This window comes from Pogona vitticeps, chromosome 8 (genome assembly GCF_051106095.1).
Source record: "Pogona vitticeps strain Pit_001003342236 chromosome 8, PviZW2.1, whole genome shotgun sequence".
Classification (NCBI taxonomy): Eukaryota; Metazoa; Chordata; class Lepidosauria; order Squamata; family Agamidae; genus Pogona; species Pogona vitticeps.
In genome coordinates, this window is record NC_135790.1 from 3,343,692 (window position 1) to 3,357,569 (window position 13,878).

General features: G+C 52.6%; 1 protein-coding gene across 8 annotated transcripts in view; it reads left to right on the forward strand.

Moving 5' to 3' along the window:
- Nucleotides 1-13,313, forward strand: part of ANK1 (ankyrin 1) — a 137,709-nt gene extending 124,396 nt beyond the window's left edge. For 4 of the 8 annotated variants that reach the window (XM_072978994.2, XM_020780244.3, XM_020780245.3 and 1 more), the window contains 5 exons: nucleotides 2,201-2,456; nucleotides 5,461-5,544; nucleotides 6,908-6,970; nucleotides 7,378-7,510; nucleotides 10,943-13,313. In XM_072978994.2, coding sequence (XP_072835095.2) covers nucleotides 2,201-2,456; nucleotides 5,461-5,544; nucleotides 6,908-6,970; nucleotides 7,378-7,476 — 502 coding nt within the window. In that variant the 3' untranslated portion in view covers nucleotides 7,477-7,510; nucleotides 10,943-13,313. The other 4 variants (XM_020780247.3, XM_020780246.3, XM_072978996.2 and 1 more) reach the window with 4 other exon arrangements.
- Nucleotides 13,314-13,878: the final 565 nt, after the last annotated feature.

Consider the following 13,878-nt stretch of genomic DNA (forward strand, 5'->3'; position numbering starts at 1 on the left):
CAATACTGGGCCGGACTGTCCAAATGACCAGCAAAGCCAGTTACGTGGGTCATGCCATCTGGTCTAGTGGGAAGAGGCATGGGGGGGAAGATGTGGAAGGCTGCCATACGGAGCAGGATCTGTTCTCGACTATCTCAGAGTGCAGGACTTGCAACAATGGGCTCAAGTTACAGGAAGACAGATTTTGGTTGAATATCAGGAAAAACCTCTTAAATGTTAGAGCAGGACGACAATGGAACCAATTATCTTGAGAGGTGACGTCGGCTCCAGCACTGGAGACGATCAAGAGAAATCTAGGCAGCCACCTGGCAGATATCCTTTAATTTGGATTCCTGCATTGCCCCAGGGGTTGGACTTGATGACCTCATAGACCCCTTCCAACTTCATTATTCTATGATAACAAAAGACAGGAGTGAACTGTACCTATAACACAAAATACACACTAGTGTTCTCTTTAGTTGAAAGGCCCATCTTTCCAGGCAAGCTTTTAATAACCATAACTGATTCCCTAAGTTAGTGTGTTTTTAAAATTTTAATTATTTTTAATCATTTAATCTCTTTCAAGTATTTTCATAGTTTGATTAATTTTTTTTAAATGGGAGACTTACTGTGTTTTTAATTTTACTTGTCTGAACATTGTGAGACACCTTGAATCCCCTCTGTGGGAGAAAGGTAGAGACTAAATCAATCAATAAATTTTAAAGCATAGTATAGAACAGTGGTTCTTAACCTTTGTTACTCGGATGCTTTTGAACTGCAACTCCCAGAAACCCCAGTCAGGACAGCTGGTGGTGAAGGCTTCTGGGAGTTGCGGTCCAAAACTCCTGAGTAACCCAAGGTTAAGAACCAGTGGTATAGAATATTATGAATCAAAACACTCTGGGTAGTCTCTTGTCACCTATAGGAAAGGAAGTTCATCCTCATCATCTTAGAACTGCAGGGCTGGAAGGGGCCCTGTGAGATCATCCAGTCCAGCCCCTGTCGAGGAGGGACAGAGGGGGAATCGAACTCCCAACCTCTGGCTCCACAGCCAGGTGCCTTAAACCACTGAGCTGCACAGCAGTTGTAACCAGTTCTGTGACCAAACTAACAGGGCGTACAAGGAGGAAAATGCCAGGGGTGGAGGGAGACACTTATGAGATTTCCGCTCCGCATTTAAGACCAGAGGAAAGCCGATGTGGTCTAGTGGATGAGAAAACCAGGGTTCAAGTCCCTGCTTTGAATTTGCCCGGAAGTGGCAAGGTATAGGCTTTGCTCTGAACATCACACCTATGACTAAAAGTTTGTTCTGGATGCTGTAAATCAAAAGTATTTTGGCAGCACGTGACAGCGTTAGCTGGCCCTTCTAAAATCAAACAGTAGGGTCAACCACATTGTTTCCAAAGAACAGAGTTCCTTGCAGATTTCCAGAAAACTCAAAAAGAAGTTGAAACACATCTTGTGTGGGCAGGATTTTTGCAACTCAGCCCCCATCATGCAGAGAAAAATGCATGCAAACATACGCAGGGGAGAACTGGCCATAATGGGGATGAAGCCGGCCGGCCAGCTGGCCTGCAGCTTTTCTGCTCCCCACCATGAGCACTGTTTTAGTTCTGCCATCTGGGCTTCCACATCATCCTAACTGGGGGAAGTAAGGGACTGTTTGGGATTATACACAGGGAAGAAAGGGTGGGGTTTAGTATTCTTCTTGCTGAACCTAGTTATTTCTTGCACTTTGCCCCTGCATTCATTCTATCTCCGCACAAGTAGTTTTAGGAATAGGAATTTGCTTAGAGCGCCTTTATTTCCAGCACAAAAGTTCTGTGATGGTGGTGGTGGGGAGCTAATACTGTTTTGGGACTTGCAGACAAGCACCTTTATCTTGAGATGGTCCCAGGAGCAAATGGCTAACTCATGCAGCTGTTAGATGAGAGAGAATATAGTCCACAAGGCGAGCCCCAAAGAGCTGTCAAGAGGCCCCATGCCGCTCCTGCTGAAATATCTAGGCAGTCTTCAAGGGCCCCCCCTGCATAGACATCATTGCAGCAGTCAATCCAAGTAAGACGTTATCAGGATATGGAAAGCCACTCAGAGAGGTGTTCATTGGGTGATCTGTCCTTCATGGAGTGGAGCGTTTTCTGCATTCCCAAGACTTGGAGAAGCACCTCATTTTGTGAGAAGGACACAGGTTCACGAGTCCCTTTTTGTCCTCCTTCCCCAGGCTGGGCGAGTGGGCTGTGGAAAGCTCCTTCATCTCCACCCTCTCTGACCTGCCCCGGGGGGCGTCCCAAAGCCCTCCCGTGCTGCGACACGTGCGGAGCCAGGAACGGGGGAGAGCAGAGCACATGCGGATCGACTCGTCGGAGGAGAGGGAGAGCCCCACGCCGCACAAGGATTGGGGCCTCCACCCTGGGAGGCGGCAAGGCCTGGCCCAGTGGCTAGAGGAGACCGACAGCAGCTACTTCGGACAAACTCAGGTGGGAGTTCCCGCACAGGCTCACCACACCACGTGCCTCCAGGCAAGGAGGGACACGGGGGCCCGTGTGTGACAGAGATACTCCCAAACAGATGGATAGACCAAGCCCTGGTACATAGGATGGTGTTTTAGGGCAGATCTAAGGCATAAGGGAAAAACTGAGCTTCCTTAGTATTAAAAAAAACACCTTAACATTTGGTAGCTATCATCCCCTCCACCCTTCTCGCAGATCAATGGAGGTTCCAACTTCCATGGAGCAAATGAGGGGGATCCTGTGGTGGGATCTGCCTCCTTTCTTAGACCTGGAAAGTCTGACGAACAAAAAAATAAAACAGAACCCAAAGTTTCCAAGCTGTCGTGGCTTGCTCTCTCTCCCTTAGCTGGGAAAATCTCTGTTCACCCCAAGCAGAAGGTGTTACAGTTCAGATTATTGCTAAGGAGGACAAAACTTTTATCATGTCTATGAAAAAAAAGAGAGAGAGAGAATGTAGCATATTCTATAAGGTACCCCGAAATAGAAATATCCCAGTGACTAGTCTCTTGGCACCACCTAAAAATTACGAAACGGTGGAAGAGATTAAGAACTAACCCTAAGCATCCTGGAAGCCCAGCTCAGACAATCAGCGCCACAATCCCTAATGGGACTCACTCTTGTGGGCTCTGGCTCTTATCACAGCGCGTTGACCCTTGCCTTCCCTTGTCCTAGGATTCTCCAGGGATCACCTGGTATGGAGGATAGTGCTCCACCTGGAGCCTGATCTATCCCCAAGTTGGATATTTTTGAGCTACGATTTGGGGGGGGGGGGGGGGAGCTGGGCTGGAACGGCTTGCTGAGGGATGGAAAGATCACTTTAAGTGAAATTGCTCCTTGCAAATTGACCCTTTCTCCACTGTCCGTTTGCACCGAGCCACCGGGAGCATCATCACCCATATCACAGCTACCTTTCCTAAGGGGTTAACTCTTTCCAGACCTCCCAGGTGTGCAGGCTGCAAACCTAGACCGTACACATTGACACTGGCTTAACAATGCTGCTGCTGAATGACACAGATGCCATGAGAGGGAGTGATTCTGAAACAGCGGACAGAGATTTTTTTAAAACTATATTTTGAAATTTGGGGGCTCTATGGGATTGGAGACCCTGATGCTGGTTGTATTTGAGTTCAGTAGCCGAGTTTGCAGACAGAATGCATTTCCTGGGCTTCCCCTGAATATTCCTTGCAAGGCGGCTTGCGAAGTAAACCATCATTACTGCCACTTGGTTGGGGGGGGGGGGGGAGAGACCTACAGCTGCAGGCGGAACAGTTGCCGTCATCAGGTCAAGATGGTTCTCTTTTGAGAGCCTTCGTAGACAAATTGAATTTCCCTCTGGTCCTCAGCTGAGACATTTAGATTTGCCGTTTCCCATTGGCTTTGCTTTTCATTCCGTAGGGTTGCGTTCCTGTTGTGTTTGCTTTTCTGGCCAGCTGCTTGCAAAAGGGGAGTGTGCGTGTGTGTGAGTGTCTGTGAAACCCTCTGCCTTCTGGAGCACGAGGGAACGGCCTCCCTTGGCCTCTGGTTGAGGGGAGGGGATCTGAGCCTCGCCTCCTTGCTCTATTTATATCCCTTCTGCCCGGCCTCTACTGCCTGCTTCCTAATTGGGTAGTGCTTGGTTTTCACCCACCGCCAGGCATGGAGTGGCCTGAATATAGAAGTGCCCGGCCTGCCAAAGGGGGCTGGGCATTTGTGCCCAACTTGGGGACCCAGCTTAGGGGAGGCCCATTGTTAGCGGCCCCGAGCGGACAGCATCCAAGAGACGACAAGTCTCCGTTGGCCTCCTTCCAGTCCCATGGGGCAGCCACTGCCTTTTTTCTTTCTTGGAGGGTGAGAAGCCCGGCCAAGATGAGGTGCCTTTGAGAAGCCTCTGTTCTCTATATGTGTGTCCCCCCCCCCCTCCCAGCGTGCGCCTTTCAGTTGCTCCAGGAGGAGGGGACAAAGAGGGTTGGCCCAACGCCCCCAAGCAGCTGGTCCGCAGGCAGGCTAAAATTACCCAGCCTTTTCCCATTCCTGCTTCTTAGTCCCAAAGCAGAGGCGGCCGTGATTCCCAGTCGTTTCCCCCCCCCCCTTTCCTGCCATGAGGGAAGGCAGGTTTTAGGCTTGCCCGGGCGGCAGCCGGCCGGGGCACAGGAGGGAAAGGCAGTCCGGCCGGGACCATGTGGGGCTTCCTGACCCAGCTGCTCATCAGCTTGGTCCTGCTGGGCTTCTTCCTGGTCAGCTGCCAGAACCTCCTGCATGTCGCCCAGGGCTCCTTCCGCTTCGTGCTGAAGCAGATCCACCAGGAGCTGGACAAAGAGCTGGGCGAGACCGAGGGGCTCAGCGACGACGAGGAGCCCGTCTCCACCCGCGTGGTGCGCAGGCGCCTCATCGTCCAGGTAGAGTTGGCAGCTCCCAAAGGGGTCGTTGGTGGGGGGATCCTGGGGAAAAGCTTGGGAAAGGTCCTTGATGGGCGACAGGGCCCCAAATCCCTCCCACCCAAACACGACTGATGGGAAGAAAGTGCTGGATAGCTCGGTCGTTTCAATCTCTGACAGTGGAACCAGAAGTTGGGAGTTCGATTCCCCCACGGTGCCTCTTTGAGAGGGGCTGGACTCGATGGTCCATCGGGTCCCTTCCAGCTCTGCCATTCTAGGATTATAAGATTGTATGAGAGTCTAGGAGGGGTGGTGCAAAAAAGAAAAGAAACTTCTTCAAGTCCTGGAATTAGGGTGGGGTGGATTCTTCTTCCACCAGAGGTGTTTTTTCCAAGGTTTAGGGGTGGCACTGTCTCAGGTGGGCTGTTTTGCCCTGACCTGTTTCACTTGGGCAAGGACACCGTGCCAGGCTCGGCTGGCAGAACGGCCAAAGGACACCAAGGGCTGGCTCGGAGTTCAATTCCTTCGACCTCAGGCGTAAAGGACAGCCCATACTTTCCCTCAAGAATACAGCAGTCTGCTGATGGCACTCAACCTCCTCCTCCTCCTCCTTCCAGGGCAATGAAGTGCTAGATATTCCTGGAGAACAAGTGACCGAGGAACAATTTACAGACGAACAAGGCAATATCATCACCAAGAAGGTGAGTCTGTTGCAGAAGTGGTGGCTGGCAGGAATGGAGAGAGAAGGGCAAAGATTGCATTACCAGGATCCCAGTGAAGCCACCTTGCAGGCAGTGACCGCCCCCCCCCCCCGCCAGACACAGAAGGGCCGTTCCCCTGCCTTTGATCCCAGAGAAAATGAGCTACACCTCTGCACCCCCTTTGCTTCAGCATCAGATGCGTGGGTTTGAGTGTTTGCTCCTTCAAGCGATTGCTTATTTAGCTTACCATTGTCTTTACTCTTGTTCTCTCGTTAATGAGAACTCCAGGGATGGGAGTTTTTTAACTCAGGGTTTTGTTTGCTGGAATGAGGTTGTTGCATGAAGCCCCCAGCAAGTACTGGATAGATACTGGTTTTTAAGGGGGCCTCAGTCTGCTGACAGACCTCTGGTTTACCCTTTGGACAGCCCAGCCTGATCTTGTCTGCACATAGATACACACTACTGAGTTACAGCAGACGTAATGACACTTTAACTGTCCTGGTTGCATCCTGAAAATACTTGGGGTGTGTAGTCCAGAGAGGTTCCCTATTTCTCTGCCAGAGAGCAGCAAAGCACCCCCTCTCTGAACCATTCCAAGTCCCTGGCCAAACTACAAATCCCACAATTCCACAAGATGGAACCGAGATGGTGCTTAAAATGGCATCAACCTGTTCCAGCTGTCCAGTGGAGATACACTCTGTGTTTCTCTGGTCATGTAGTGCAGGGGTCCCCAAACCCCAGTGCGTGGCCTAGGCAAGATTGGGCTGCACAGATCTCCTGACTCCCCACAAGCATCCCCTCCCACGCATGCATGCCATGCACCCCGTGCATGGATGGACCCCGCCCCCCATCCGTGGTTGGGAAAAAGTTGGGGACCACTGATGTAGTGCATTCCTTAGTGTCTGCCCCCCTTCCGATATTTGCTAGCTATGGAGAACCATGGATGTAATGTAGCCCCCCTCAATCTGGTGCACTCCAAATGGGCTGGGCATCATGCTTCACCAGCCTCAGCTATCACAGCCATGGGAAACTGGAGACATCAATGGGTTGGGGAAAGTTGGCTTAACACAAGGAAGATGTGCCACGTTGAACTAGTCTAAGCAGTTTTTGTCTTCTGTTAATGCTGAGCCATTTACTGTTGGCATCATTGAGCTGTAAAGAGTCTCTGGAGGGTCATTTGGGTCAAGGGTTCCCAGCCTTGGGTAATTCAAGGGTTCTGGTGCAAAAGATCCCAAGAGCCTTCACCACAACCTGTGCTGCTGGCTGGGATTTCCAGGAGTGGTTGTCCAAGAACATCGGGAGACCCAAGCTTTTAGACAAACTCCAAACCAATTCCCCTTCATTTCTCCTTTGCCTCTTGCAGATCATCCGGAAGGTCGTACGGCGGCTGGAGACCGACGGCGTGGACGAAGGGCAGCAGGAAGAGGTGATTATCACAGCCTTGTGAGATGGAAGGCGAGGCTCTTCTGAAACAGGCCGTCTGGGGAGCAGGAGAGGATGAGCAGAAAAGAACCGGAGCTGCAGGGGGCCGTCCAGCTGTGATGCTCTGGCTGCCCCTCTCTGTCCCCTGCCCCTCCCTCCCTTGCCCCTTCCTCTCTTCCTCGTTCTCTCTCATGGGTGCCCCTGGTGTGGTTTAGCCGCCCCCCTTCCCCCCCTCAGCCCATGGACTGACCGGCCGCCTCGCCTCAGTGGACTCTGCCATCTGACCTCCTTCTCCTTGTGTCTCTCTGTCTGTCTCTCCGTCCGTCCGTCCGCCTGCCTGCCTGCCTGCCCTGTGGGTTTGTCCGTGACCGCGTCCTGCTTTGCTGTCTCTTGCTGCTGTCACCCCCCCAGGAAGAGGCCCAAGGGAGTGTCCCGCGCTCGGAGCTGCTTGGGGGCAGGATGGGGGCACAGATAGTGAAGCGAGCCAGCCTGAAAAGGGGGAAGCAGTGACACCCCAACCCCCCCTCGAGTGGCCTCTTTGGAGGTAAACACCCCTTTGTTCTTACTGGTAGCTGGGAAACGGGGAGTTGGGTGTAAATGACACTGGTGCAGACATGTTTCTCTTGTAGTCACTGCCCTGGACCACAGTAGATGCCCTTGTGGTCACAAGGCAGACCCCCCCCCATCCTCGGCCATAGTCTGGACGAGATATTTATGAATGTATTCATTTACAGGCTACCTTGATGTTTTACCTTTTCTCATGCTCCTCACGGTACCGTCACAGTAACCCTGTGGGGTAGGACAGCCTGAGCATGTGTAAACGGCTCAATGGGTGCCCCGGTTGAGCAGGAATTAGACCCTTCATTGCCGAAGCCCCGAGACTGTTGCTCTAAGCGCTCTATCACACTAGCGCACAGACTATGCACTAAAAGGGGCACTCAAAGCAGGCTGGTGGTGCTTTAGACTTTTTTCTGGTCTTCGGTGAATCCTGCAAGGTCCTGGATTAAATGGTGGCGCTGTCCTCTCCATGGACGCAGAGTCCTAAGGACATCCTGTGTGAATCTGTACATCCAGGGTCTCCCTTTGGTCCTCATGAGACAGGCGGAGGTGCTTTGGCCCCATCGAGAGAGCTGATTTTTTTCAACCCTCCCCCCTTGGCAATGCTAGCCAAAGTGGATGGAAGCCGTAGCCCAGCATCATCTGGAGGGCCAGAAATGGTGCACCCTCTTTTACGGAATGGGTGTGGGTTTCGTGGGGGGGGGGGGAGCCTGCTGCAGCGACACTATCTCTCACCGCTACGGTCTTCTCTCTAGGAACCTTGAAAGCAGCCTTGCTTGAAGTGAATCAGTTGTGTGCAAATAGCATATATATATATGACACTATAAAAAGCTGAGTTCCAGGCAAGAGCCCAATAACAGTAATATCATAGTCTAAAAATGAATAAGGGGTTGTAAATCACCAGCTACTGGTTACCAGTGAGAAATCCATTTTTAGGAATGGGTCTCGCCACCGGGCCCACACCCTTAGGATGCATGTTTTGAATAATTAATCATTTCAGGAGCTCATTCTATAATTTAAATGTGGAAGAGCCCCATTACTCCGTGGGAGCAAAACCAAGAGCCTTGTTTGCCTTCAAGACTATGACGAAGAAAGGCGTTGCCCGTGAAGGCCCAACACCTTATAAGACCTTTAAAGCTTTACGGTACCCCCCCCCCAAGCCCTTTGTTCACTTTGTTATATAGTGTTGTGTCATCTTGTGCCTTCTTGGTTCAGACAAGAGGGGATCCTGGGGCTTTCGTTTCCTAGGGGGAGCCCAAATTCTCTTCTTCCACCACCACCCCCCCCCCCCATTCTTTGTGGCTTGCCAAAAAAAAGGCCACAAAAGTGAGGGGACTATTTTTGGCTGGTACGTCTTGGCAGGGGGACGGGGGGGAGAGAGAGAAGGCGGCAGAAATCTCAAGAATCTTTGAGGAATACAAAATATTCAGCTTCCTCTGAGGGTCACCTTAATACAGAAGCAACTTGACAGCACAAGCTAAAATAGTCAGGGTTGCTTATGATGTAAAACTGGGACAGTGGGGCATTTGTGCCTTATTCCAGGGGTTCCAGCTGCAAACTGTGTTTGCTCCAGAGATGGGTCAAGTGACCTTTTGGGGCTGCAGATCTTAGAATCCGGGGCCCATGGAAGAGGGGGTGGGGATCTGGCCAAGAGTCGCTTGCCAAGGGGGCCCAAGCTGGTGTCAAGATTAGGCCGCTGGTCAGTGGAGCCAATATCCTCTACTTGACCTTTTCAATGGGCAGTCCCATGGGTCAACTCCAGGAGGGCCAGATAAATCACCAGCTCCCTACAAGGCGAGTTCTCTACCCTCTGTTCCTTCCTCGGGATGTTCTCAAGAGAGCCTGGAACAAGGAGGGGACCCCGTTTGAGGAGGGGGCAAGTCCTGCAGGGAAAGGGCTGGAGCACAAGGAGTTTTTATCTCCCAGAAACCGCTTAATGACAGAGTTGAGATTCAGTTTTGTGGGGTTTTTTTTGGTTTGGCCTCTAATGTAAACCAAATGGAACATGGTGAACTTCTGCCTGATGCAGAAAGCTAGAAGTCACCGAAACTTAGTGGGACTGCACTACGTTTCTGGGCAATGCTTAACTGAACATTGGTGGCGTAAGGCCCCATGGCTTAAAACTATGCACCTGTCAATCCCCCCTCTGCCCCCGAACTGGCTAAACGTTCGTAACCGCTTTCCTGCATGACTTTTTGGGTGCGTCTGGCCTTGCTTGTGTGTCCCTGTCAGTTGTGTGTTGCTTTCACAGTGGCTTCTTCCTCCGCTGAGACCCTCTGGGAGCTCAACATCCATGCGCTCCAAGCCGGACGGCCCTTAACATGCTTAGAGGAACACTCTTTACTCAGCCAAGCTGTTCTCCTCTTGAAAGAAACCTGGCTTTCAAGATTCGAAAAAGAAGCGGATGTTTCGCTGTTGCACAAGTGTTGGGTCGCAGTGGCATGATATGTGCCGCTTTGAATTCAGAGTCTGGACGACAGGGGGAGAGGCGGGGAGCCCTTAAGGGACCCCACAAACCCACATTTTAGCCTATATTCCCCATAGCTGTCTTAAAACCATGACAGTGGCAAAACACAGGGGGCCTAGTGTAAATGCAGCAGGGGCCCCTCTCTTCAGCTGAATGATTTTTTTTTTTTTTTTGGATCACAAGATCCAAAATGCCCCAATCCACGCTGCAGTTTTTCCAAGTACAGCTGTTGCTCCCTTCTCGAATGATGTTGCTAGTTTGACCCTTCAGATTCATGGCCCCCAAACAGGAACTGGCCAATGTTGTTAAAGTTCAGCTTTGCTTTAAAAAGATCAGCTATGGAGATGCCAAAAACACAGAGGACGTGTTGGTCTCGTCAACAGACGTGTTACCTTTTCTCCGGAATTCCTGAGACTGCTAGCTCAAGAAAGGATTTTTGCTTTGATCTTGAACTTGGCTTTCAAGGTAGCGACACTGGGTAGCGGCTCTAGCTAAAAAACCCTGATGTGGGGTGAGCTGTAGCAACATGCATTGTGAGAAGCATATCTGTGCTTAAAAGTAACCTACCTCTGGTTTATTCCTGTTTCACTGAGACACCTTCCCCCTCTTGTATTCCGGGAACTGGAAGGGGCTAAGAAAACTCTGCTGCCCCCAAACCCCCTCCCTGCCCAAGGTATCCTTCCCTGAGTTGAAAGAAACAGATTTTCAACTAAGTCCCCTGAACTGCTGGATCGCTCAGGGGTTGAGGCCTCGGGCTGCAGAGCCAGAGGCTGGGGGTTCAATTCCCCCACGGGGCCTCCTTGACTGGGGCTGGACTGGATGATCCAAAGGGCCCCTTCCAGCTCTGTGGTTCTAAGATGCTGCTGCTGCTGCTGCTACTGCTGTCTCCCGGCCCCTTTGAGCTTCTCATTTATGCTTCCCTGTTTTTCTTCTTCTCCTTCTCTCAACCAGGGCCTCACCTCGACACCAACCCACTGACCTCCACCCCACCCCACCCCACGTGCCCCCACGACGACACGGCCAGGCGAGCGGAGCGGTGAGCTCACCCGGGGCAGGGCCGGCTGCCCCCCGATTCTTTAGGCTATTTGGCATGATTTTCGTCAAGGACATAACTCGACCATCTTAATCCGCATGACTGACCGACTGCAGACGCATGAGCTACAGTTCTTTCCTCCTGACTCAAAGCCTGGACTGGGAAAGTACCAGGGGAGAGGAGGACACACGGCCATCATCGGACACAGGGATGGTGGGGTGCCCTTTCCGAAGCCTCCTTCCTGATGCAGCCCCTCTGCCTCCTGGGGAAGAAGACGTCCGTCAGACGGACGGACGGAGCTCGCCGGCCCCCCCACCCATCCCGACTCAGCCCTCCCGCCGGCTGCCTGCCTGACCGCGATGCGTCCCCTCTCGGGTGCCGGAGCGTTTCCGGCATGGGCCTCCAGTGACCGTCTTCAAGGCCCGGAGAGAGAGAGAGAGAGAGAGAGAGAGAGAGAGAGAGAGAGAGGAGGGCTGCCCGGATCCCCATCCTTCCAGTTGGTCTCGCCAGGTTTGAGCGGAAAGCGCGGCCTTGGACGGTGGTGGCTCCGACCTTGTGTATATGATACGAACAGATACCTACTATGCAAACTCAAAGAGGGACAGGATTCGGCAGAACTGGACGGGCTCAGCTCCCTGGGGAGAAAAAAAGAATGCTTTACAGGCCGCCAGCTGTTTTTGAAATGGAGGTGGGGGAGAGCTAGGATCCATTAGAGGCAGCGCAAATGTCCCGCCCAGGCTCATATCTCACAGACACACAGACACATGCACGCAGATAGGGATGGAGGGGAGGTGGGTGGGTGGGTGGGTGGGGAGGGGATTAGGGGAGAAGGGCTAGTGCATGAGCCAATACAGACACTTGTAGGTGTGCCAGGCACACTCGGAACTAACCCTCGGGACGTTGCCCGTCATTTGGCCCCGGGCTGAAAGGAGGCAGGCGGCCCTACCCCACCCCACCTGCGCCTCCAAGGCCCGGCTCCGCCCAGCACAATCTGTTGCTCAGTAGAGGCACAGGGTCCTAAGGATACCTTGACCGGTGCTTCTACACTTCAGAAGACCCACAAGGGGTCCCTCGACTCAGCACAGACATGGCACCTGCCAATATTTCCTGGACCACTCCCAGCTGGGGGAAGGAGCGGAGAGCCCCCTCCCCAGGGCCAACATCCACCCTATACAGTGCCACCAGGGCAGGGCGGGGAGCGTGACCCTCCGAGGGCTGCTCACCTCTCCCCCCCCCCTTGCAAAGAGGGTGTTTCCACTGCAGCCAGGACTGGCTGAGCCATCCCTGCTTCTTGGTGCTTAGGGAATCTTCACCCTCCTCCACCCACCCACCTACTCCTTCCCAGGAAAGCCAGCTCGCCGGAACGCCAGCCTTTGGCCATCGGGGAAGGGGCGTCTTGTCTTTCCAAATCTCCACAGAGACACAGTGCTTGCCTGGAAGAGGGGTGGGTTGTGGGTGGAGGTAGCCAGACAGGTCACCCCCCCCCCCCAAGATATCCACAGATACCCCCTTTTTCTGGCTTCACATCTTTGGACCTAGAGGCGATGCAAAGCGGCACCCGCTTAACGAAGCGATGCACAACGTCTTCAGCCCTTGTTGCTGGGAGCTCAGCCAAGGCGTCACTGCCTCCTGCAGCTGCTACTCCATCGCCCGAGGCTGCGCGCAAGCTCCCCAGCTAGCCAGGGTTGCCCAAGCAGAAGAGGGTCCCCCTCCGGGGAGGGCAGGAAAAGGGAGCTGCTCATGAGACTGAAGAGGAAAAGGCTCTGAAGATTGATGGGCCAGCCCTCCCCAGACAAAAGAGCTGTGGGGAACAGAGCATCCCACCCCTGCCCCCCCCCCACCCACACCCCAGCCCCACAAAACATTGTCCTCTACGGCCGCCCTGCCCTACCAAATGGCTGATACAGCATTGCCATAGAATCCAGCGTGGGCAACCCCCCCATGCTTTGGCCTCCCGTAGTGCGTAGGAATTTGAGCTGTGAACTGCGCCCCCCCCACACCCTCGCCTGCCTGCGGGGCGCTGCTTTGCCCGCTGATCGCTAGTAGGAGCTGTACGGGAGGGTGACGCCTAGAGAATGCCGCCGTCTGCACTCTAGATGCTTTTTAGAAGTTTTGAAATTACTTTTAGTTCCTTTTATATTGTTAATGGAAACTCGAGCCTTTTGGCTCCCTCTCATTCTCCCACCCCCACCCCAACCTTCCCCCTCCATCTCTCATCCAATGTATAGACCATTCTCCTTCGTCCACCAGCTACCGGAATCCAACTTAATAAATAAACCAACACTCTTCTCTGCTGTTTCTGTTGCTTTCCCTCCCACCTCTCCTTTTGTCCACGTGGTTCACTAAGGGCTTGTTGATAAGACTAGGCTGGATCGGGCAAAACGGGGTTGCTAGGAGGTCTGGTATGTCACTGGGTGTGATCCTGGCATCCAAATGGCATACGGCCTTCATGTGACCCTGTTTGGTCCATAGCAGCTTGCAGTCAATCTGCCAATATCATGAAGTGGCTTAAAAAGAGAGCCACTTCAGGATATTGGCAAATTAAACACAATACCCTCGGCTGCAACCAGCACCTTTTTGGCCCTCAAGGGCTTCTACTTTTTTGGTGTGAGTAGGATTCCTCCATTTCAGGAGCATGTCATCTCTGGGAATGAACCGAAGCAAATTCATTTGCCAATACAATGAAGAGAGCCACCTCAGGATACTGGAAAACTAAAAACACTTCCTCGGCTCTGTAGAGGGGCCAAGGAAGTGAAACATACATTTTAAAGTGTGTATTATAGCAGCAAAGATGCATCTAAAACAGCATTAGGTATGCATATTACAAATTAGGTACTGTATGTGCATTAGGTAT